Source organism: Accipiter gentilis, chromosome 24, assembly GCF_929443795.1.
Source record: "Accipiter gentilis chromosome 24, bAccGen1.1, whole genome shotgun sequence".
Taxonomy (NCBI): Eukaryota; Metazoa; Chordata; class Aves; order Accipitriformes; family Accipitridae; genus Astur; species Astur gentilis.
This window is the reverse complement of record NC_064903.1, coordinates 24,607,472-24,632,972: the sequence shown is the minus strand read 5'-3', so window position 1 is coordinate 24,632,972 and position 25,501 is coordinate 24,607,472. Positions and strand designations below refer to the sequence as shown.

The 25,501-nt window shown below is 50.0% G+C and overlaps 1 protein-coding gene across 1 annotated transcript in view; it reads left to right on the top strand.

Moving 5' to 3' along the window:
• The first annotated feature begins 8,544 nt into the window (after nucleotides 1–8,544).
• AR (androgen receptor) overlaps nucleotides 8,545–25,501 on the top strand; it is a 58,921-nt gene continuing 41,964 nt past the window's right edge. Inside the window, exon 1 of the mRNA XM_049827754.1 lies at nucleotides 8,545–9,515. Within this exon, the coding sequence (XP_049683711.1) occupies nucleotides 8,545–9,515 (971 nt within the window). The remainder of the gene's footprint in view (nucleotides 9,516–25,501) is intronic.

The following is a 25,501-nucleotide window of genomic DNA, read 5'->3' as shown; positions in this document are numbered from 1 at the left end:
CAGCCAGCTAAAATACTGCACAAGAGAATCTATTTCAAGTTTGCAAAGCTTGCATCTCAGTTGCAAACTGTACCTTACCCACGTATCTATAATCTTCTGGTGCAATCATTTCCACTGCCACACCTGACAAGCGTGTACCAAGCTACTACAAGAAACCCCTGTGCTGTTCTCTTCCTCCCGTTCTGAAAAGTCAATGCCTCCTTAATCTTTCTAGGGATGAGCAATTGTATAATGTCTCCAGAGAGCATTTTCACCTGTTACAAAACTCCTGATCTAATTCAGCTGCTTGCCAGGGAAAGCCTCCTCGAAGAATTACCTCCTCTGACTTTAAAGAGAAGGTGTATGTTCCAGATGAATAAAATTAAGTGTCTGCAGAAACATTTTCCCTGTTGCACCTAACAGAAGTAGCAGGTAATTGGGTCTGACTGGCGTTTGTCTCCATGGGGTAAGAATCCCTCTGTCTGCCCACCTCGCTACTGGCAATTTTCCCACACATTCCTCTGGCCTGCTCCCCCAGATGATGACCGTGTGGTCCTGCCAAGGCTTCTGAGGGGTGCTGTGGGTGAGAGAACAGCCAAAGCATTTTAGGTAGTGTAACAAAAAGCAGTATTTTGGGAACTGAATTTTTTTTGTAAGGATTCAAAATGGTAAATGCTAATAAGGGCTGGAAGAGTCAAGCTTTTAACTTTGTGAGCCTGTAGCTGTTATTGAAGACAATGTGAAAAGCCCCTCTGGCATCAGTAACACAGAAACAAGCTATAGAAAGAACATAGGAAAGGCTTAGGTAATGGCCGGAGTGGTGTTACCAACACCGTGATGGGTTTTGTCTTACTGACTGTCAATAATGTGTTTTTCTGGCTAATATCCAACATTTTCTTTTTAAAGCACCTTCCATGGGCAAGTGAGGTCAGTCATTAAGATGTGAGTATGACTGGTGTTCTAAAGGGCACTAATGTACAGTATTAGTATAAAACCTGTCACTCTTTTGGATTTAACGTAGTTAATTTTTCTCAATTTTAACTGTTGTCTTGAGGTGGGTAGCACTAAATGGAAGTATGAAAATGGAAAGAGAGAAGTTGTTTGCTTACTTCTTTTTCATGGGAGGCAGAGTGCTGGGAGGAAGAGGAGGGAAGGAGGCCCCTACTTGGAGAGGGGGTGGCATGGCAGGAGGCTGGAGGACATGGGGAGTGCTTCGGTGGGTTCTTAGCAGAAGGGGAGAGACTAGCAAATCTGAGCTTCAGAATAATTCCGGTGGCTCCCCTGACTTCTCCCAGGGGCTCTATAGTGCCAGAGGCCAACCCTGTACAGCACACGTTGCTATGAACCACCATGACACTGGAAATGCACGGGTGGTTTGGATAAAGCATGCTTAAAAGCTCAGAAGTAGATATTTAATCCCTTCCGCCTGTGTCTTTATGCAGAAGCAGCTCTGGCAGTGAAGGAATCTGCACTTGGGTTTCCATCCAAGGCACTGGAAGCAAACGCTGCCCTTTCTCGGGGAAGCGAAGGGACAGTGTGTCGCTGGAAGTCCTGCCTGTCCCTCTGGCAGTGCCGGAGCCCAGGCGGTGCCATCTCCCTCTGATGAGGAAGGACCAGTCAGGAAGTGACGGTACACTAAAAAAAAATTGTATTTTATAGATTGACGTTTTATTCTTGCATGATCTGCTCTCGCTCCTTTCACCAACTGATTCCTAACAAGAAGAGCGATCTGCAGCTGGAAACCAAAGAGGCACCAGTGTAGGGGCAGAAAGTGCAACCTGATGGCTGACAAGAGGTAGCAGCATCCTTAGGAAAGGTAAAACAATGAGCTAAAAAAAATCGCCAAAAAGCTAGAGGGCCTTCGGAAGGAAAAATCGAAGCTTATTAGGTCAAATGTTAACTAAAATCCCTCATACTACTTTTTGCCGTATCTGTGTGATAAATAAATATTTTAACATTGTTTATAATAAATTAAAACATCAATGATTTGGTCTTGCATGAGGCTCATTAGAAAGCAAATGTTACTGGTAAACAAGTTTGCATAAGGACCAAAACAGAAGCTATAGGAATACAATATAGTGAACATGGAGCTGGTTTTACAGTTGCAGAGGTCTTTATGTCAAATTTTCATGTATTCTATTTGGGCAAACTTTCTCTTAATCTGACATCAGTAATGAGAAATTGCTTATGTGAAATCCTTTTTCGTCTTAGCCCTGTAAGGGGTACACTGCCTTGTAGCCAAAGAGATTCCTATTATATGCTCTGTCTCTCTGGCGCAAGTTTAACAAATCCAGCTGTACAGTAACCATAAAGGTTTTTAACGTGAAGCAAATGAAGTAACAGTTTGCTTCCATTTTCTTGGATATCTTTAAAATGTGCCTAACTTCAAGGCAAGAAGAATGTATATTTTTTAAATATTTTTAATGGAGAAACTACTTATAAGATACCTACAGCTGAAATAATAAAATACATGCAAACTGATTTTTTTAAATTAAGAGAGGAGAGAAAAATATCTTTAAGGTTTTATAAATGGGTTCCTTTATTAAATGTCTATTCTGTGTTGCAGTTCGTGCAAGTGTAGACAGTGCACCACACTAATGCTCTTCCCATCCCAAAACACCCAAACAAACATGTAAACCTGCATCTTTTTTTACAGCTAAGCACATGGTTACTTCATCCAGTTGCTTTTTATTTTCTATTCAATATACATGCAACTTGTTGGTTATCTAAATAACTTGTGTTCTGCTGTAAAGATCAGGCTAGCAGAAGGTTAATCAATATCAAGAGTTTTAATTCTCTATTTAGATAAGAGACACAAACTGCAAACATTGAACAGTATCTTGTTCAGCACTATTTTTTTCAGATTTTTCTTAACATTTATTACATTAAAAAAGAGGGAATTATATATTTCTTAATTATAGTGTGATTATCCCTTTTATTTGTGTGCTGTATCAAGCTGCATTTAAAACCAGTCAAAACATACATGCAGAATTTTAAGATTGTTTTTTATGGTTAAAGAAAATGCTATTAAATTCTGAGTATGTAAAAACCTTGTTGTTTAAATGCAAAAAAAAAAGTATTTTATTAGATAAATAAAGCACTATCCACATTAATGCACTGCATTGACTGCACATGGTCCCTGTCTCCTTCCTGACTTCAGAAGTAGTAGATCTCATCCGTTCACATCCCATTTTGACCTCAGGATAGAAACAGAAGGGTTTTCTTGCCTTGCCCAGCTTTGCACGCATGAGTTATTGAACTGGACTAGTTGAACAAACTAAAATGAAAAATTCCCTCTGACCCTTAATAAGACACTTGAAAATGACTGTTTAACTTTTCAGTAAACTTTAATTTTAGGTGCTCAAGTAGTGACTTCCACCACGCAAATGACAAAAATTTCTCTATGATCCTGGGACCAAATACAGAGAATAATATGATGGTTTTGTGTTAAATTTAGCTTATTTTTATATACTATATTAAGTTCAGACATGAGTCTAGGGTCTCAATTTAAAAAAAAATAATCAATACGCACTTGGTTTACATCGGTAAACCACTCATAAAGGAAAAGGCTTCTCTTAAAATCATTTTATGCACTTTATGCATTTTATTTTTGAAATGCCTCCTTCATTTGTATCTCGTCACTCCCCCACCCCCCTGTACAAATTCACATCTCTCTGAATACCAGGTATTAATGTGCCGATATGCCACTCACATACGTAGAATAACAAAACAGGCTAACAGCTGTGCCTCCTTCTGACCAAACAGAGGAGAAAACTGAGGCAGTCGATCTTTACAATGCCAGAAACTGAGAGAAGAGCCTTGCAGAAGCACCTGGGGCCGGCTGAGACCTTCATCAGTGCCACTGGCAGCGGGGCTGTGCCGGACGCTGCAGGCACACAGCTTCTCCCAGCCTGTTCACCTAGCACGCACAGAAGATGCTGCCAGCTCCCCGAGCTGCCGGGAGTAAGGTGGGTAAGCAATGCCTTCCTCTTGCTGTGCCACCCCCTCTTCCTTCCCCCCCCTCCTCCTCTCAGCACAAAGCTGTGATAACCTGAAGGAACATAGGCTACCAAATATTCAGATGAGCCCATTGTTCTGGATTTTTCTTTTGAGTCACTATTTGATAATAAGAGCCACACGTACTTCAGTTGGTAGGAAACTGGTTTGTGAAAAAATACCTGTTTTCACTTGTGGCTAGTTTTCCATCTAAATGATGCATTACCCAGTTAGAAAAGTAAGTGCCTGTGGGGAAATGGCAGAGAGGGGCAGGGCCCTGTGCTGGTGGCCCCAGAGGAGCCGCAGCAGTGCTCGGCCCAGTGTGGGGATGGTGTCACTGGCCAGGCAACACTTAGCTTTGCTCTACCAAAAGAGTCAATATGTCTGTGCATCCCTCTGAACGTATTTATCTGATTTAAACTGCAGTACTTTTAGATTGGACATCCACCCCAACTACTGATTTTAATGTTATTTTACGTAAGAGAAAACAATATATTATAATCCTTCCACTCATATTTAATGAATAAAACCAAACACCACTGGAACGTTAGAAAAGAATGCTTCAGTATTTGAAGACAGTAAAGCGAAACAAAATACTTTCAGCCCGCTTTAACGTTTTAGCAATAAAATGCAATCAAATGCATGAATACCTTAGCACTGACAGCCACGCATAAGGTCCAAGCAAACAGCCCGTAACATGTTCTTCCACTAAATTCTAAAGAAAAGCGCAGACTCTTTTAAGACAAAAGAACTTTTCTGAAGCATGCGTAGGTTCATGCTGCTGCTCATTTTTCTCTAATTTGATAATCAAAACTACAGCTTAGCTTGCATGCAGAAAAAATACACATTTGCGTAGGTTTTGCCTCGTCTTTCCATAAACGATGCCTGTTTTACTGTATTAAAACATAGCTCTCGGAATTTAAGATGTAAGCTGAGATTGTGGTTGCCTTGTAAACTGTAGAAAGTGGTTTTATGGAAAGGATTTAACTCAGCTTTAATGAAACCAGTAAAAGAACTTTGAAGCACTAAAGAAAGTTACATTTTAATATTTTTAAGATAGTAACTGCAAGTAAAACACTCTCTGTGCATTAGCAGTACATATTTTTCTTCATCAATTGAGTATAAAGATTAAAATACATGAAGCCTTTAAAAAATAGCATATGCAGCCATACACATATGCACCCAGAAAATCCATTAGCATTTAATAATTTTTAAAAGAAACATGTGAACACCAGGAAAACAAAAGGCTCGCAAGATGCCTTTTCAGGTAATACATTTAAAAAAAAAAAAAAAAAAAAAGGAAAGAAGAAAGAAAAGAAAAATTACCAGCTTCTTCAAATTTATGTGAAGATCTAATCACAAAATTGCTTCTAAAATAACGCATCTTAACCACACAGACAATCAGTCAAAACTAACGTGTTGACTCTGTAAACTGAGAAGAACCTAAACCATTTTGCAGTCTTTCTTTATGCCTGTCTGTTGTGATTAGCATCTCACGGACCCTGGCAGCGTATTTCAGATGGTGGGAAAATCCATGCACCCGCAGATGTTGCGAAGGCAGGAGAGGCCAGGAGAACACAGGGAGCAGCAGGACAAGTACCAGCCCAAGAGACACAGAGCCAGGAGATGCACACAAAGGCCCACATATACCCGATCCCAGTCAGAAAAGGCTATTTAAACACAAAAAGTCTAACTCGTACCAAAGTCTTCACAGCTCGTGGTGTTTTCGGTGCGTACAAATGGAGGACATTTCTTCCTTGGTGGGAATGGTGGCGTCAAACAAAGCTCTGATGTGGCTTGTCAGAATCGTGCATGTGAATAGCCCACTTTTTATTTAAAACACAAAGCCATCTTTTTCTGAGGTGGTATTACACTACGTCTCTGATCCTCAGCTTTTTTTCTATATGTTTCTTGATGCTAATCATGAAAATACTCCCCTTGATGTTTTCCAGGTTCCGTATGTTTTACTCCAGAGGCTTGACAACTATTGGAGGCTGAAAGAGCAACGATACTGGATTCCACATCCACTTGGCAGGTATCTGCACGGATTTGTGGCAACAGCTAATTTTCTGGGATGGGTTTGGGGATTTTTTTTCATCATTTTCAGGGGATACCATAAAGAGATTCAGTTGTGAATCCTGGGTTTGCACCTCTAGGTTTTTGCTGTTGTTTCTGAAGTGCAGAGCAGCTTTGCAGTAAAGCTGGGCCATCCTTATTACTGCATAGCTGGTAGGATGAGTGAGTTCGTACATTCACCTGTGTCCAAGAAACAAAACAAAAAAAGGGTTCTTTGAACTAATGGTACTAACCTTTCAGAAAATCCAATTAAGGCTTTATATCAGCTTTTTGAAAAGTGATGCACGCAACCTTACTTCTGCAGGAGGCGCTTCTCCCGCAAGCCTGCCCCACGAAAAGGCATCCTACACGCAGGATTTTCCCTGCGTGGGTATGCAAAGAACAATTTGTAATGTGGTTAACACTTGGCCACATAAATGTCCTCCTTGTCTCTACGAGTTTCTTTGCGTCCCTCCGAAACACCTCTCTGATCCTCTCCCATCATGTTCCCTCTCCTCACACCTGGAGCTGCAGCTCGTTGTTACTGCAGGGCTGGGGCTCCTGGGCCACCGGCAGAGAGGGAGCTCCCCCCGAGCTTCAGCCGGGCCCATCTCCAGTGATGTGTGTGGGACCGCTGAGACCTACGAGTCTTTAAAGAGGCACTCTGCATGTATTTCATAGTATCTCCCTCCGGTTTTACCTTTTCAGGTTTCAGCTGTGCTTCTTTATTCTTTTAGGGGCTTTATTACTTGTCATTATAAACCAGCTTGGTGTTTCACCCATACTGAAAGCCTACAAGGTTTCTCCGTAAATGGTCTTCCTCACCAACAGCCCAGAAGAGCTGGGCACAGGCCTGGGCTGGCCAGTGTCCCAGAGGCAGCAGCCCCTGCCCGCTGCCCCCCTGCCCCAGCAGTACCAGCCAGCAGTGAGCTCCGTGGGGCGGGCAGCAATGCCATCCCCACCTCGCATGCCAACCCGTTGCCTTCCCTGGCTACTTTGCTGACGGGAGATGGGATTCTCTGCCCACTCGGACAGCACAGAGGACACTGCCAAATTTTGCTTAGCTGTGCTTAGTTATTTATTTTTATCTTCTACGGCTTGTAAAAATGCTTTTAAAAGGCTGGATGTGATTCTTTGTTTTCCTGACCGGCTCCACGTCTCCATTTGCAACGAATTATTGCTTTTTTCCCTTTGTCTCCCAAGAGGTTGAAATTAACAGGCTTCTTTTAACCTATCTCAAATGAGTATGATTTCATTACCGACTTGCCTGGGAGAGGTGCCTGCCGTAGGAAGTTGCTTTAGGACTATTATTACAGGACCGGTAAGGGGAGCTCAAGTCTTGTTTCTGGTAGGTCCTGCAAGAAGGATGTCTGCGAGCTGCATGGTCTTTCGCAACCTGTGCGTGACCGGAGCGGCGGTGCGCACAAGCTGCACCGACCTGCTGTCCCTTGCGGGTGGCGAGCGGGGATTCTGGCACGACGCGGAGCGGAGGAAGGGGGGAGCAAACGCTCCCGTTCGGTTGGGAGGGGGCGGCTGGCTCCCCCGGGTAGGGGGGAAAGGGGCGCGGGCGCGGCGCCAGGCAAAAGCCCCTCGGCCAGGCCGGGCTGGAGGAAGCTGCTGAGCGCCGGCCACGCCAGCGCAAAAGGAGAAGGAGCGCTTTTCCTGCCGGATTCCGCCCAGCCGTGTGCGCTCCGCCGGCTGCGAGCCGGCGAGGAAGGGAGGGCCGAGCAGAGCCGCGCCGTGAGAGGAGCCGGTCCGCTGCGGGCGGCCGGCGAGGCTTGCGGGACCCCGCTCCCTCCGCAGCCGGGCCCGCCGGCAGGAGGGGAACGGGGGCAGCCGCGCCCCCGCTCCGCCCCGCTCCGCCCGGCCGGGGCGCGGGGAGGCGGGCCCGGCGCTCGCCCAGAGGCCGCGGTGGCGGGCGCTGTCATCCGGCGGGCCGGGCGGTCCCGTCCCGTCCGGTCCCGCTCCGCTCTCCCCGCGGGGGCCGAGCCCAGAAATTGCGGCGAGAGCCAGCGGCAGCGGCGCCGCTCCGCGGCCCTGCGCTGCTCCGGAGTCGCGCCGCGGGGCTCCGCTCGCTCGCCGCCCCCGCCGTCCAGCCCAGCCTTCCGCCGCCAGCCGAGGGGGAGCCGAGCCGAGGGCAGGGCGGGCGCCGCTCCCCTCCGCGGCGGGTCACCGGATTAATCATTGCAGTGACCCTGGGCCGCGCCGGCGGCGCGGGGTGGTCTCCCCCGCTGCGCCTCCTTCCCCCGCTGCCGCTCGCCCCGCCGCTCACACGGACGCCAGGCAGCCGCCCGCGTCAGCCGAGCCTTAGCTTGCCGCCCCGGCTCCAACTTTTCCTGCCTGTTGCGCACCCCGAGCATCCCCGCCCGCCGCCCCGGCGGCGATGGGCGCCGCGGGCCAGCGCCGCCGCTAGCCGGCACGGCGGGCGGCCGGCCGGCCGGGGGGCGGCTGCCGGGGCTCTCCGCCCCCGCCCCGCCTGCCGCTGCCGTCTCCGCGGCCCCGCGCTCGGCGGGCATGGAGGTGCAGCTGGGGGTCGGCCGCGTCTACCCGCGGGCGGGGGGCAGGACGTTCCGCGGGGCTTTTCAGACCTTCTTCCAGAGCGTCTGCGAGGCTTTCCAGGCGCCGCGGGAGGAGCCGGCCGCCAGCCCGCAGCCGCCGGCGTGCGCGCCCTGCCCGTCCGCCGCCCGCCCGCCGCCCCGGGAGCCCCGCGGCGCGGGGAAGGCGCCGCCGGCGGGCGGCCCCGCCATGGGCTCGCCCTTCCCCTGCGCCGGCGAGCTGCGGGAGTTGCTGTGCGAGGCGGGCGCGCTGCCGCCGCCGCCCGAGGCCGAGCCGGCGCCCAAGGAGGATCCGCTGGGCGACAGCGCCAAGCAGCTCTGCAGGGCCGTGTCCGCCTCCATGGGCCTGGCCCTGGAGGCGCCGGAGGCGCCGGGCGAGCCGCTGCCCCGCGAGGACTGCATGTTCGCGCTGCCCGCCGGGCCGCCCCGCGCCCCGCGCCCGGCCGGCGGGGACCCGCCGGAGCCGCCGCCCGCCCCGGCCGCCTTCGCGGGCGCCGAGGCCGCCCTGGCCGTCGACGCGCCCGCCGGGCCGGGGCTCTACAGCGGCTCGCCGGGGCCGGCGGCGCGGCCGCCCCCCGGCTTCAGCCTGGCGCCGCCGCCCGCCCGCGTCAAGCTGGAGGGGCCGCCGGTGCCGCCGGCGGGCGGCGGCTGGGGCGCCCCGTGCCGCTTCGACCCCGAGACGGGCCCGCCGGGCCCCGCGGCGCCCTGGCCCGCCTTCTTCGCCGAGGAGGGGCAGCTCTGCGGGCCCTGCGCCGAGCCGCCCGCCGGACCCTTCGGCTGCGGGCGCGGGCCGGCCGCCGAGACCGCCGACTTCCCCGCCGACGCCTGGTACCCGGCGGGCCGGGCGCCCTTCGCTGCCCCCGCCGCCTGCATCAAGAGCGAGCTGGGGCCCTGGGTCGAGGGCTACGCCGGCGCCTACGGCGACGTCCGGTGAGTACCCGCGTCCCGCTGGCACCTCGCGTCCCGCTGGCACTCCGGCGTCCCGCCGGCATCCCGCAGGCACCCGCAGCCCGCGGCCCACGCCGAGTCCCCGCCTGACCCCCCGCTGCCTCCCGTAGCTGCCTCGGCGGACGCCGCGCGTCCAGCCCGCCTTTGCCCTGGCTGAACTCCGGCTTGATTGACTTCTCCGCTGTCGGAGCCTTCCCTTTTACCGAAACGCTGTCACTTGTGACCTACTAGGCAAGATTGTGCCAGAAATACCGCGTCGAACTCCCGGACTTCGCCGCTGTCCCCTGAAAGTTGATGGCATTTATCTCTTTTCGTTACGCAGCTGTTCTGCGGGATTCCCGATGCTGTGCTTGAAGCACGGACTGATCTTGAGATCGAGTTAAAATTCTCCCTGCGCCTTGCTCTGCCGTGAGCTAGACAAATGGGGATTGAGCTGTGCAGAACAGGCGGAAACTGCTGAATGTATAGGCAGAGAGATACTGCACGTGCTTTGAAGGTCTTGTTTTAAGTACAGATAGAAAATGTGTTTTAAAGGAGAGATATGAGAGTGCTTAGGTGTACGGCAGAGGAGGAATAGAAAATGTGCTTTAAAGTAGAGATACGAGAGTGTTTAGGAATACGGCAGAGGAGGAAAGGTTTGTTTGAGAAGGATTCAATCAAAAGTAATTTCTTCTAGTGAATTAACTTCAAAAAAGATTAAGTCTCTGTAAAATAGGTATACACCATCTAAACCAGTGGGCATGCTGCATCATCACCTTTCATCATGGCAAAATGCATTGCTGCACAAGAGAATTGCTGCAGCTGATGGAAACGGGAGTGAGAATGTGACCATGAAAGGATTTTTCTGCCAGCTTGGAGGTAGCCCCATCCACAAGTGGTTGGTATGGCCTCAGCTTGGGGTCGCATCGTTGGAGCTTCACATCCACATGCTCGCCCCATGGAACTCTGGTGGAAGCAAAAGATTAAAATGAACAATTAGATTTTCCCTTTAAATTAGCACAGGGCAACTGCTTGTGCTTCTGTACTTGTTTAGTTGCTTTAAAGTGCTTGCAGCTTTATTCGGGCAGTGTAGTAATTATTTTCCACACAGTAATTTACTTGGGGATTTTATAAAGAAGTTGAAGGCTTGGCAAAAAAAAAAAAGGGGGTAAAAGTAAGGACAGGTCAAAATGAGTCCAGCCATGAGTGTTGTACCAGCAGCAGGAGTTTAGCATACCCTGTGTATCTTTCTCTGGGGTCTGTGTAAATCTTTGCGGAAATCAGCACAGAGTGAGCAGGGGTGAATAAAGTCGGACAAGTTCAACCGTCCAAATGCTGTCAATGGGTGATGCAGGTTTTTGATAGCAGAAGGCTCAGCCTTGCGATGGTTTGTTTGCCGGCAAAGCCCATGCAATAGAACCATGCACAGGTAGGGAGTATTGCATTAAGGAAAAGAGGTTTGGGCTTACGCGGTGGTCAGCAGGCAGTGGTGTGGGCCAGACCTGGGCAGCAGGCAAATTTTGCCTGAGTCTTGCCCTAGAGATAAATGACGTCCCCCTTATTCCTGGGGGAAATGTGTATCCTCTTCCTTGCAGCTCTGTTCAGCTGATAGCATCCATGTCCCCGCTCCCCCGGCACAGCGTCTCTGAGGGGGCCTGGGCTCCCGCTGGCAGACTTGTGCAGGGATCGGTGGGGTTGGAGCTAGCACAGAGAGCTTTTAAAATGCCATTATCTTGTCCATTGAACTCTGTGCTCATACAGTGTTACACAGCTGCTGCAAGGGTGTAATGGACTGGCAGTGTTTGTACCCCTCTCTGTGTTCGGATGCAGTTTTAAAATGCTGCAAGGAAAGCAGAACGCTCCTTTGTGGTCTGGCTAAAGCTGTACATGTTAATTGCTGCCAGGTTTATATTTCATCCTAGCAAAGTCTCCATTAACTTTACAGTGTGCTGCCTATCCATTGCCGTGGCTTTTAATTTTCTCCTGGGTATGCAGCAGTACCAGTGCAACGAGCAGCCTCTGTGGCAGCTGGAGCCAGGGGAAGTGGCTCATGTACCAGCTTCCCAGGCAGCAGTGCCCGCGAGGAAAGGGTCATGGGAGCTCAAACACTTTACTATAAAGTTTCCTCACCAAAGGATGGTCTACTTTGGACCTGTCCTCCAATGCTAGCATCTAGTGCTAGGTGTAAGTTCCTGCCCTACGTGGCATTGCACAGAAAGCTTTACCCTCTTAGCCTCAGGAAATGTAGTCTACAGCATTTTCTTTGAGTGGTGGTGGGCACTTCCACGGGCTCCCTGCAGCTTTCCCAGCCTAAGGAGATCTGCGCTGCAGGTGCCTGTGCCGTTGCAGTGCTGTCAGCAGCAGCTGCAGCTGCAGCCCAGTCTTCTCTGAAGAATAAGGAGCATTTCAAGGTGTGTTGCTCCTAGTCCTTTCTCATTTTGAATGGCTCTGCTTTGTGCTAGCAGGATTGCGTCCCTTCCCTCCACGGTGAACTTCTCTTCAAAACCCCAGCTCTGCCCTGGTGTAGTCTGGGTCAGGCACAGGTAGGTGGTTTTTAAGTTAAACACCCTCGCCAATATATGACACTAAAACATAAACAGTTTCTTAATATTTGGGGGGACTTGTTTGCATTTTCCCTTTATATAAACTACTATCAGTTGGGGTTTTGGAGTTCCGAGTAGAAGAGTTTATCTCTAAAGCCTTGAGAGTGGTGCTGGACTGCTTGAGGGGATCATTATTGGAAAATCGGGTGCTGGCTTCCACCTTGGTCTGGGATACAGCATGCACAGCTTGTAAAACAGATGCTGTCAGCCGCTGGGGGTTGCCTTGGAAGCCAACAGATCCAATGGGACCAAGTTAAGGTGCCCCCTTGGCAGAAGCCCCGCTCGCCGTTTCGTGGCATGGTCGGTGGTCTCCGGGCTCAGGGTGGGATGGCTGCTGGGACCCGTGCAGATCCGTAAGTGCTGCCCCCTTGCCTTTGCTTGTGCAGAGCAGGGGATTTGTCTGGGTTTAGAGGCACTGAAACATTTACATAGGAAACAAAGTAGGCAGTAACATGATTTGTTTTAATTTAAAGCTTTTGATATGGTGTACCTGATTGTGCCAGTAATGCTTACTTATAATTAGCAATTAATCCAAGCTTTTGTTACACTGTGGACTCGTAGCTGTTTATCTTTGTGCTCGTTATTGCATAATTATTACCAGCAGTCTTTGAGGTGACTAAATAACCTGTTTTAAGAGTGAGACGCAGCATTAATAGAATAAATCCAAAGTTATGGCATCAAACTGACTTGTAAGACCAAAAGACAGCGCTGGGTGAGTAAGTGGTGTAGGCCTATTTGGTTTAAGCTAAAATGGAATCAAAGAAGGAGCTATTACTGAAGCAATGGAAACAAAGGTGATAAACGAATTTAAGGCGTAATTGGCTCAGAAGAATCTAGCTGTCCATGTAGTTTCAGATGTGTTTTAAGTGGCATTTGCTATTACTACTGTTATCTGTTTGGTATCCCTGTGTTTGCTGGTCACACCTACCTGCAGATTTCTTTTTCGGTTCGGTTGTAATCAGTTTGGGTAAGTGCTGTGTGTTTATGCATCACCTGGCATAATAGCTATATAATCTTTTTGTGGCCAGCTATGTAATTGTGACACTGCTTACAGATAATGCCTGTAATAATTTCTACCTATTGAAGGAGGAGATAAGATTCTGATAAAAAGATCAAGGGTGGGTTATTACACTAGGAGATGAGATGAGGCAGAGGCCGTTCTCTGGGCTGCCCTGGCTCCCAGCTGTACCCAGCTGCCCTGCACCTGCCTGGGTGCTGCTCAGGCATCCCCTTCTCCAGGGGAGGCTGGGGGACCCTCAGCTCTTCACTGGCAGGACTCAAAAGCCCTTGGGAAGGGGATGACCGTCCTGTCTGTTGTTGTCAGTATGACCTTTCTGCTCAGGCGAACAGCGATATTATGTAAATGTTTCTTTTGAAGGCAGGCCCTGCGTGGGGGAATGCTGTTTCTGAAGCCTGTCCCTCTGGCCAGCTTTGTAATTCGTACTCATGGTCCACGGGTGCTGGTACAGATCCATGGATGGCAAACCTCAGGTGGCTGGGAAAGTCAGCGATGTGCTAAAGGTTTTTGAAGGTTCCTGATAAAAGGAGAAGAGAAAGCATAAAAAAAAAATTCTTCCTCATCACCTTTCAATTCTTGTCCCTACTGAGAGGCATGAGAAGGCTGTTTTAAACACAGAATAAAATGACAGTCCTGCACCAATGCTGTGTCTGGTTTAGAGAACTCAAGACTCCTTTAAACAGGAATTGGCACGCTACCAGGCTATGATAAGATGCTCATCTGTCACAGCTTGAGTTAAGGTTGTGAAACAAGTGATGCACTGAGGATAGATAACAGGAGTAGCTGGGATGTTCAAGTTCTGCTCAAGCCTTATTCTTGCAGAATAGCAGTGGGTGCAGCGAACCCCTTGTGACCAGGGAGAGCTGCAGCGATCGGCTCTGCTGGCTTCCCCACAGCTGTACTGGGAGCACAGCAGTTGTGGCTCCTTTCTCTTGCTCCTGAGAGTTGCTGTCTGAAGAACTGTGACATGCAAGCCAAAGCTCATTCATTTTCTTCCATGCTTAGCTAGTTGACTTGTTTTCATTTCATTTTGAGGGTGCTGATTTATATAGTATTTCCCATGAGTTAGTTTTCATTTGAATTGATAAATGAGATTATCCTTTTCCACAGCTAGTTGCCTAGACTCAGCCCGCAGTGGTATGAGAGCAGCAAGTGGCCCTTTCCAAAGATGGGCTGTTTGACTTGACGCTGGGTGCACACTGAAATCCACGTCTGGAGCCTGGGTCCTGATGGCATAACACATGGAGAGACTGTCTGTTTTCTTTTGAAACTGCCCAGAAAACACTCCAGACTGGAAGGATCATGGTCCTTGTGTTAACACACTGGCTGAGCCCGTGGGCATTAAAAGAAGCATTGGTACTCTCCATCCTCACCTAGGTTTGTACTTGCCAGTGCAGTGGCCCGAGTACAGTGCTGGAGGTGGCGAAAGCTCTGTCCGAGGGACTGGCACAGCCCTTTCCTTTGCCATTACATTGGGATTTATGTCTCTGGTGATGAATGAAGGAAGACTAACCATTTCTGGTGTTCTTTATGTTCCGGCTTGCTCCTTCCACCCAATTGATTTTGGTTCTGGGGTTTCTTAGTATTTCCATAGCATATATCACGTATCATAAAATGCTCTCCTTTTCCCCTCCCTCCTTTCTCTGTCCCTCCCTCCCTTTCCTCTCGCGCTGACTCTCCCACTGTCCAGCTCTCCCTTTACCACTGGGAAGGAGCGATGTGTCACCTTCTTAAGGGATGGGCTATGGAGGGCGTACATGCACGGTGTGTGTGGGACCCGCCTGTCTGCTCTTATGACACAAAACATCTCTGCCTTTTTACCCATTCATTATAAAACTGTTCAAGGGCAGACTTTGCCCCATCGTCTTCTATGCTTTCCCATCCTCTTCTCCACATGTCTTGAATTTTTGAGCTCTTATACCCTCTGGAAACTGGTTCCAAAATCTCATTCTTCATAGCAACAGTGATTACCTTTCCCTCCCCAACTTTCTCTTAAGTGCTTGCTTGCAATGACAGGATAAGCTCTACATGACATTTGGTGTAGAAAACAGTGGCTGAGAATTCAGAAAATTTCACCAAAGAAATAATGTATAAAAGGAGCATTGATGAGTTTGAGTTATACAGGCATTTTGTGTACTCTGTCCTGTATTACCAAGGACTTCAGGGCAGGAAGCTGTAAAGGATTTGCCCACAACAGCTATTCTCCTACTTGCACAGCTTTTACGTTTTCTGTGCTGTTTACAGTATTCACTGGTATTTATTTGTTCTGCAGATGATAGCTGTCCTTTGCATTACTTCTTGCAGTCAGTCTATAGTATAACCCATTGGTTTTCCTGTTCCGAGAACTTCATTCCAGCCAGAGAGCTAGTTAAAAATCCGTAGTGATTTGGTTCTTTTTCTGAGGTCAAAAGGCAATGTATTTCAATATACTGATTGTGAATGAGAGATAAAGTATGGTTTGCAGTCTGGGTAGGAACCTGTACCTTTGCATATTACCATATCTGAAAGAAAACTGTGCTGGTTGCACAACTGTGCCTTTCCACCCATGTTTCCTTCTTGGGAGGCCACAGGGATGGGCATCAGCCCCGTGGCAGGATCAGCCCCTCCATCGGGACACGCATACCCTGGGGCTGCTGCCGCACACCAAGCGGGAGGATGGTGCTGCTGCCGGTGGCTGCGGCTGCGCTTGGTGACCACGCTGCTGAAAGCACCTGCGGGCATCGCAGCGTAGAAGGTATTGGCATGGGGCAGACGCTTGTGCTGTGCCAAGGAGCCTGGGAGCCTCTAGCAGGTTTGTGGGCGCTTGTGTCAGGAGCGTGCCGCTGCTGCTGGCGTGTCTTTGCCGCATGGTGCAGCTGATTCCTGGAAGTCTCTGCCTCCGGCCCCTTGCTTCAGACCAAGGAAGGTGTGGGACAATCCCAGCAAGAATTAAAGCAGAAACACTGTAGCAAGGCAGTGAATGCTGAATGCCATCCCACCAGGGCAGCCCCTCCGTATGATGCGCAACTCCCCTCACCTCCGCTCTGAGGACCCTCCAAGGCCACGCATAGCTCCAGGCAGGAGCCAACAGTTTGCTCTGTGCCCATGCCAGGGTTGCATCTTTGCATTGCATCTCTCAGGTGAATGAAAGAGATGGCATGCAGTACTTCGAGAGCAAATTTCAGATGGGCAGTTCAAAGAAAAAGCACAGTGAAAGCTGGAGCTGATCAGAAGTCAGAGTCTGTGCATGGTAGGGAAGAAAAAGCGTGCTTCTGAACTGGGAGGAAAGCTGGAGTTGTTGCCATTTATTGGAGGAAGAAATCCCCAAACTTCCTAAAACACTGGAAATTGTTTTAGTCACATGGGACCATTTTGTTTTAGTATGATGAAAGCAGTTGCATTTCATAGAGTTGAAAATAATTTGTAATAGAGAGTAGTAGTTCAGTTCTTTGTATTTTTCTGTCATTCATACTAATTACATTTTTGTCTTAGCACTGAGCTTCATGCATACTTTATAAATTGCTGATTTTAAAATGGCAGTCCTAATTTGCCATTTCTGTATTGGCAATTGTTATTCCAATTGGCTGTCAGTCTGTACTTGGCATGCTCGCTGGTGGCTGTCCACTGGGCTGCTTCAGTAGGCTATTTAGTTTGAAATGGATACTTGCTGCGTGTGATTGTAGGCTAAAATTACAAAGTTAAATATAAAAGAAAAAAAACCATATTACTTTATCATCCCATGGAACGTTTTAAACTTAACAAGTGAGCATTTGCTGAAAGAAAACTATTCTGTGGGAGACTTTCTACTACTTCCAGTAAAAACCATTTGTTTCTCTGAGCTGCTCTGGTAGATACCAACGGTCTGTGCAGCAGTTGTATGACTCTGACAGTTAAACTTTGGAAATGTATGGAAAAAATTAAGTTCCCCCGTGCACAGACGTTCAGCAAGAGGCCTGGGAGCGTTGTGCCCATGAGATCGTTGCAGCCTGTGGGGCTGCGGTGTTGGCTGGGACCCTGTCCCCGCTGCATGGTGCTCAGCCTGCCCGCCTGCAGCCATCCCCTGAGGCAGCCGGTGGGCAGCACCCACCCCAGCCAGGACAGGCTGGGAGAGCGGATCCTCCTCTGCAACTGCACCGGGCAAGCAGGATATGCAGCTCAGCTGGTGCGCACTAACTCGTGAGTGTAATCTGGGAACACTCTGCATTGCAGCTGTTTATAGAGGTCCCGAGCAGCTTCTGCCCCTCATCACGCAGTTCCTCAAAACCCTCCCTTTGCCATTAGAGCTCACAGAAATCTTGACGTAATAGCCTGATAAGCCTTATACCTCTGCATACAGTTTAGGTTTTAAAGGAGGATTTTAATGTTTGGTATGTTGCAAGATGATCTATGTGCCTTGAGAGATACCAGCCATGCCTGTTTTGCTCCATTTCCTCTGCATTCCTCTGTACCATTTTCAGGATGTTAGCAGTCTTGAGCACATTTGCAAGTGGAAAAAACAGCACGGCATTGTCACGGCATCATAAGCCAGAAGGCAATGCTAAGTAAGAAGCATCAGATGAACCTAGCTGCCTGAAGGGCTTATGAGACATGGTCTTTTCCTCTTGTTCAGTTGATTTCAGTATTTTTTGTAATTTGAAGTGAATTTTCTTTTATTGAAAAAACTGCATAGGCAGCTGTAGAATTCCAGGTCTCTGCCACAGTACACGTGTAGCAGATGCAGCATCTTCATGACTTCGCTATCAGCACAATTTGGGGGGGCACCACCTCTCTTGAGACAATGAGAGAGGGAGAGGGAACTTCAGGCAGCAGTGCCCATTTGCTCCTCAGCTTTTCTTATGGTTTCCCACAGTGTTGCTTCTGCCTTGAAGAATGTTTTCTGCAAAAGGGACACCTGCACCAGAAGCTGACACAAAGCAAACACCACAAAGTCAACTCAGACCAAGTGACTTGCGTCAGCTTGGAAGAGACTTTTCTTTGACACCATGTCAAATTGGTGATGTGACAAGGAGGACATGGGCACCTTCCTTTGTTATTATTGTTAGGTAAGATGTGAGCATTTGCCAGAAGTGATCGATCTCCTCTCACCTTGGATGAACCCACTTCTACACCATATTCATAGGAGTGCAGCAACGGTGAAGTTTTCTGTGTGGGTACCAGATCCTTTCCAGCTCTTTCTTTTCCTCGAGAGAGCCAGGAGACAGTATGCACAAGAGGCAGATGTCCTGTCTCCCATTTTAGTGGAGCATTTATGCCCGGTAAACAATGAAGAGGCAGATACAGGCATGTCATCTCTTAATACCTGGTCAGTGCAGGCGTGCCATCCTGTCTCTGCTGTCTGTTTTCACAGTTGTTGGACTGCAAACCAAACTGTGGTATTGCAGCTTCTCGTTGCTACCAGGGGTCAAGAGGTAGCTGCAGGGTCCTCACTGGTGTCTGTGGGGCACAGCCGCAGCGGCAGAGGACAGCCAGCAGTGGCTTTGTGAATCTCTGCTTCAGCTGGATCTTCTCCTCCTCCTGCACGGGCTGGCACAGATACCAGCAGGGAATTCCTGGAAGATTCTTTCTGGCCACTACAAATCTTCTGCGTGGGAAACCTGCATAGCAGCATGGACTTAGAGGGATGGGTAACGTGCTCAGAATCCTTCACTACAGCCCAGGCTTCATGGTCCAGTGGGTGATGAGTGGGGGAAAGCCACCAGACCACTATCTGGATCTTGTTAGCGTTCTTTGAAGAAGTTACCTTCCAGTACACTGGTAGGATGCGGTGAGCGCTGAGGGGTCACGCTGCCGGCTGCTGAGGGTGCTGCTGCACCAACACTGGGATCCAGCATTCACCCGTGGGGCGTCCCTGCCCTGCCCTGCTACTGCCCGCCTCAGGTGGGAGCACTACCACGTCTGGGTCCTGCTTCCTTTCCCTCTCAACCTTGGCTGCCGAGGGTGAGGGTGGACCAGCCAGCCTGAAGGATTGGTCCCTCAGTCTTAACTGGGCCTGGCACACTGCTCAGTGGGGTTTGGGTGATGGATGCTGTGCTTGTGCCATACCGTATGGAGCACTGTGTTGCATGTGCACCTACTGTCACTGCTTCTCTTCTGCAGCTCTGGGGAGCCCTGATGGCTGCAGTGTCCTGCAGCGCGCTCCTCGGGCAAGGGAGCTGGGCATGGGCTCCAGGGGTGTAGGCAGTGCAGGAGGTACCCCCCTGCACCAGGTATCGGCACACATATGGGTCCTTGTGGAAGCTTGTTTTGCTCTGCATAAGAGCTTTAAATTAATTAGTACAAAGAGTAACTTAGGATTTGACATTGAATATGGACAGTAGGAGGATACAAAGAACTTTTACCTGGTACACAAAAGCATATTCATTTTCTTGTAGGTCCCTTGTAGTTCAGATCTTTTGCAGAGATGGGTCATATGGCAGAAAGCTGAATAAAAATGCTTATTTATTTTGGGGAGTGAGAAGCAAATCTTAAATTCCTTAAATCACTCCTTAGGGGTGAGAATGATACACTTCCAGTGGCCCCATCACTCACAGTTTTGAGTTAGCACCTACATGAGTAGGGTGACAGGAGCCCCAGCTTGGATGTCCAGAGGCCTCAGTTTCACAGGCTGTCGTTGCAGAGTGGTGAGCCTTCCTTTGGAAGGAGTTTTGGGATCCAGGGGTAGGAAATCAGGTCTGATTTTTAAAGTATTTGCTTGAAAAAGCTAAAGCCTGTAAAAGAAGTTGTCTTGTGAACTTCAGATTTGTGCTGCGTAGCAGAAAGCATAAATTCTGCTTTGAGAAAAAAGAGCCTGTGGAAGAAGTTGACATGTCTCTGCATGGCTGACAGTGCTGCTGAGAGCAGCGGTGTCCTGCTGACCGAGGGCTTTGCTGGTGAGCGAGGCAGGGAGCCTCATCCGTTACCGCACTCGTGCTGACAGTGAAGGATCCCCGTGATTTCCTGTGGTCCCAGTGGAAATCCGAAGCGCTGAGGCTGTGGGAGGCATTCATCCTCTGCTTGCAGTTCATGCAGAGGGAGTTAAATCTGGACCTTGAGGAAGCTGCCAGCCAGGCAAGCTGGAGTCTGATTGGGCAGGTGAGCTGTGCTCTTGACTGGGTGAAAACATTTGTCTTTTGGGAGGGAGGTGTTTCAAGGCTTGGGATTTACAGAATGCAAGGCAGGATTGATGCTGGGGACGGGGAAAAAAAAGGTAATTTTACATCGTTCAATGTTTCTCAGCATTTTGAGATGCTGGTTGTGACAACAGGGCCGTGAGAAGCCAGCACTGGCAGTTACAGCGTGAAAAGGTGGCGAGATAAACCTCAGCTCAGCTGTGGTGGGTGGCGGCAGGGCTGCTGGGCTGGGCATGCCGTGCTCCGCCAGCCCCGGCTGCCTCGGCGTGCCTTGGCAAGCATCGTGCCAAAGCTTTGTGGCCGCAGCCTTCAGTCGGTCCACAGGTCCATAGGGACCTCTGGACTGCTTTAGGGGTCTGTGGAGGGTAATTGGCAATTATCTGTGGTTTGGGTATGCTATACAGAGGGACCTGGCTGCATCTGTGTGGATGAGCATGCTTGGCTTTTGAGTAGGAGTGACCTTATCCAGCCCTCACCTGGCATTTGAGGCCGAATGCCTCAGAGAAGCCAGGCTGTGTTTGTTCTCCTGTGGTGGAAGAAAGCAGTTTGGTCACTTTGGGGTTTTAACTCAGACAGGCTGGAGGCCCTGGTATCGATAGTCGCTGCATGCTGTGTGGATGAGAACTGGCTTTATTTTTTAACAATAGTAGTGGTATGAGTGAGATCATTAAAATATAAAAGAACTAACCCAGTTGTCATGGCAAAGACTTGTGACGGAGGTTCTTCATCCATATTCCCTTTCACTGTATCTACTGATGCCTCTGTCTTCTCTGCTGATCTGCCTGTGCTACTCATCCATGTCGAGCTACAGTTTCATCCTTCTGCCAGCTCTGGATGCGGGGCAAAGTGAAGAAGGAGCTGCCTCTTGAGAGCCCAGTAGCCCTGCATGACTTGGGCAGTGAGAAGCCTCACTCACCTGGGCAAGGTGCTTGTGACAGGTAGTGTTGGCAATTGTTGCAACATGGGTTTGTGTTTTATTCTGCTTTAAAAATAACGATTACAACCCCGATTCTTCTCACGGGTATTTTTAAGTGCAGTTCAATGTATCCTCTAACAGTAATAAAAATACTGCCAGTAATAGTACTTTGTGCTTTTACGGCACTTTTCTTCTGAAGCGCTTATGAGCAGCAGTTCATTTAGCCTCCAGGCAACCATGCAAAATAGGTATTACTCCTTTCCAGTAGATAAGGGGGAATGAGGTTTGTCGGGAGCTGTTTGGCTTTGGCAGCAGTCCCTCAGAGCCTATGACCGGCTGTGGGCCCTGGCAGTCCTCAGAGCTAGGCTTGTGGGGGGTCACGTTGGGGTTTGTGCTCAGTTTTGGGAGAGTCCTGCAGGAGCGTGCCTGTGCACTGGACTTTATGTCCTGTCAATAGTCCCATTTACTTTAGCAGACCTGAGTACTGTCCTTGGGGATGTCTGACCCCATCCAGCTCCCAGGCGCCGGGACTGTGTTTGCAGGAGAGGGGTTATGGGAGCACAGCACCTCACCTCGGGGGACCCAGGCGGGAGCCTCTGCACTCCCTGGGTGCCTGTGTGGGCGGCAGGCAGAGGGAGACAGGACGGGCAGGGAGGGCAGGCTCGGCTCAGGCTGCTCTCTTGCTGCTGCTTTTTTCCTGTTTAATGCAATCTGAGCAAGAGCCAGAAAGAGCAAGGTCACCCACGCTCCTCTGTGGTTTGAAACTCCCCAGCCCCACATCTGGGGAGGCCTTTTTAAATAGTGAGAACAAGCAAAGTCAAATGCTGACACGTCCTCAGAAGCAGTAAGAGTGATTTGTTGGGACACAGGCCACAGATTAAGTGATTTTGCAGAAGTAGCAATCATTTTAAGAATATAGCCCAGCTCTACAGGTATTTGTAGCTGATGCCCTTTCCCCAGGCAGTGGGTACCTGTCCCACTGCGGCGGGAATTTGATGCTGCCCTGCTCCAGGTGTCTCAGGTATCTGCACAGCGTGAATTATACTCTGAGCTCTCTGCAGGTCTCCCAGTGACTTTTCTGTGCAATCAAAAAGTGGAATGGAGAACACCATAATAAATAAATAACAATCCCCAGTGAAGAGCAGTAGATAAGCCCGTGTTTCTGCTGGAGCGGCTGGTTGGGTGCCTCCATCACGCTGCCTGGGGTGTGGGGCTGCCGAGGGGCTGTGTGATGCCACAGACCATGCTGAGGTCCTTGAGATTGCAGGCAAGGTGGCTGCCACTTCCAAAACAGCTCTGGAAGCAAAAGATATGTCTTAAATAAGGCTTAGAAAGTCAGTGCAGAACCACCAATATTGGGACACCAGTAGTGTTTCTACGGGGCATCCTTTGCTGCGAGAGCGAGGGAGCACTGCGGGCAGCTGGCCTGTGAGTTAGCCAGGGAGAGCAGCCAGGCACATTTTACTCTACGTAACCATAGTGGACTTCGGCAGGTCTGCACCATGGAGAACTGGACTGCCTCCAGAACACACTTGCTGTGCGCCTGGGCTGGCAGAGCCCTGGTCACGCTGTGCAGAGTGTGGAGAGTCACTTCAGTGTGCCGGGCAGTGTCCCGGACACTGCTTGCTCACTGTGCACGGCCATAGTTGTAACAATTTATTTTTAACTCATTTAATGTCTGTAGCCAGGTGTCTGGGACAGGTGGCGCTGGAAGGGATGTCCCTGGATGCTGGCCACCTGATCCGGGGTGCCAGCACCACCTGCAAAGCTCGGGGTTAAGTTCTTGCCTGAGCCTGGGGGGTCCGATGCACCAACAGCTTGTCTGTGGATGGGTGGGTGCATGCTGGGTGGGTGCAGGTTGGTGGGAGTCTTCTCCCTCTGCACCAATGTGCTCCTGTGGGGACTAGAAACTGGGGTTGGCTGCAGCTAGCAGCTTTGGGCAGAACCTCGAGGTAAATCCTGCATTGCAACAGCATCTTCACCTGTGCTGCCAGACCACTGTCCCACTGGGTGTTCCTGGCATTGCTGCCATCAGGAGCAATCCCCACCAGTGCCAGAGGGGAGGCTGCAGACTTCCTAAAACACATTTTATAGAGTCACTGGGACATGTTCAGTTCCTGGGACAAGGTGGGAAAATCCAGGCCTTTGCTTCCCCTCCCCCCTGTGTTCTCAGTGGTTGGGGATGGCGTTAGAGGGCTGCTTTTTTTCTTTCCCAAGATGATACTTTAGTTCATTTTCTGGTGCTTTCTCACCAACCCTTCAGCAGTTTGACTGATGTTACATATTTTAGCTGCATTAGCTTCTTTGCTGGTTGGAAGCAGCAGAAAAAATGCTTTGACCTTGGCCCGTGTGCTGAGAACAGAGTCCAGGCACAAGTTTTTCTATCAGTAATTTCCTAGCGAAGGCTCCTGCCTCCTCCCCCTCCCTGCCTATCTGGAGCAGGCAGCAGCAGTGTCCACACATTTTCTGCCGTGCTGTTGGGGAGGGTTTGGATGGGCTATCTGGGCAGCTCCTCTTTCCTCTTGTAAAAGAAAAGGAAAAAAGTAATTTGTGTGCAGATCAGGTTAATTGCTTTCATCTGGGTTGCAATTAGGTGCATTAACTGGAAAGTGAACTACTGCATGAAAATGTTGTTCAGATGATGTACCTTTTTTTCTTGGGTCATGTGTGTGTGTGCGCATTTGTGGGCATGCGTCATCTTCTACCCACGGACACAACACATGTTTTTTGTATTCGTATTCTCTTCTTGTATAAATAACATCTCCATCCCTTGCCCCAGTGCCTGCAGTGATCCATCTGAAGACACTGTCTGTGGAGGAGACGTGGAGAAACAGGCGCTTTGCACCACACTGTCTGTGGGAAGGAGCACCCATCACGGGTGCCCCCCTGGCTGGATGGGGGTCTGTGACCCTCTGTGCGGGGACATCGTGGGGGCTGGCACGAAACTGGCACCTCTTCTTGTCACTGCTCAGGCACAAAGTTGAGAACTAACCCTCCAGGTCCCTGTCTGTCCCTTCTCCCTCTGTCTGGAAGTGCCAGCTCTGTTTAGCGGGGCAGGGCTGGGTGGCGCGTGTCTGGCTCAGGTCCAAAGCCTGGAGCCGTGGGTCCCACGGGAGCCACATTCCCTCCTTGGCTGGCTCTGGGCTTTGTCCCTGTGCGTGCTCATACGCTTCAGAACGTGTGGGATCATCCCAGTTAACTCAGCCTGTTCACGTGGATTTAGCTTTCTGGTTTTCAGTTATTTGCTTTGTTTTTATGTGTCCCCTGTGGTCAGAGAGGAAAGTCTTTCCCTGATAACATGATCTTCTGCTTGCAAAGAAATCCATTACTTCCCAATCTGCTCCTGTTCTGTCCCCAGGAACATCTTTAAATGGTGAGAAAAACAATAGCAGCACAGGGATTTTTTTCCCCTTTCTTGTTTATAGCACAGCCTGTGCCAAATGCCAGGTCCTTGGTTCTTGGCCATTTCCGAGGGTGCCTTCGAAGGGGGAGCAGAGTGGGGCAGTGCCGGAGTGCCTGCAGGATGGAGCATCCTCCCGCCGTAGCTGTGCTGAGGATGGCAGCTAAGAGGGGCGTGGGGGGCAGTGGTTCTCTCTTTGTTCAGCTCACCCTCTGCTTTGGCACATTGGTGCTTAAACACTTGAATTAGGGCCTGAGTTGGAACAGTTGCCCACATCCCAGCAGGGATAAGATGGCAGCCTGAGGTTAGCAGCGTGGCAAGCTGGTCCCTCTGCATGCCTGCCTAGATAACGGAGGGGGGTCCATGTGTCCTGTGGGGATCCCCTGGGATCAGCAGTGATCCATTTGCTCCCAGCCGCGTAGGCAGCCAGGCAGAGCCATGCCCTCACAGCCAGAAGAGAGGATGGGTCTCTGCCCCCACGCACCCTCCAGCTTTCCAAGGGTTGGGGTCAAGGTGGGTGCTCGGCTGCTTCAGTGGCTTTGTTCTGAGATGACTATCTCGCTGCTCGCTTAGATGAGAATTAAAAGAACACTCTCAAGGCTAGGAGGCCTAAAATTAGATGTGGCATCTGTGTTTTGGTTTGCAGGCGGGCTTAAAAGAAAATGATTCCTAGCTGCTTTCATTCTTTGCCTGCTCAGAAGAGCAAGGCAGAGGTGAAGCAGGCAGAGTGCTGGGCTCGTAAATGATTGCAAAGCACCTTGGCTCTCTCAGGACATCGCTGTCTGGCAGGGCTGGCGTGTCTGCAGATTTCAGTGCCTGTCTGGTTATGGGGGAAGTTCCCAAGCACATTGATCCCCTGGGATCAGCAGATTGCTGCTGTTGCAGGGTTCTGCCCTCTGTACTTCCCAAGAAATGCTTTCAGCCCCCAAAATGACAGGTCTGGCTGTCTATGCCTTATATCACT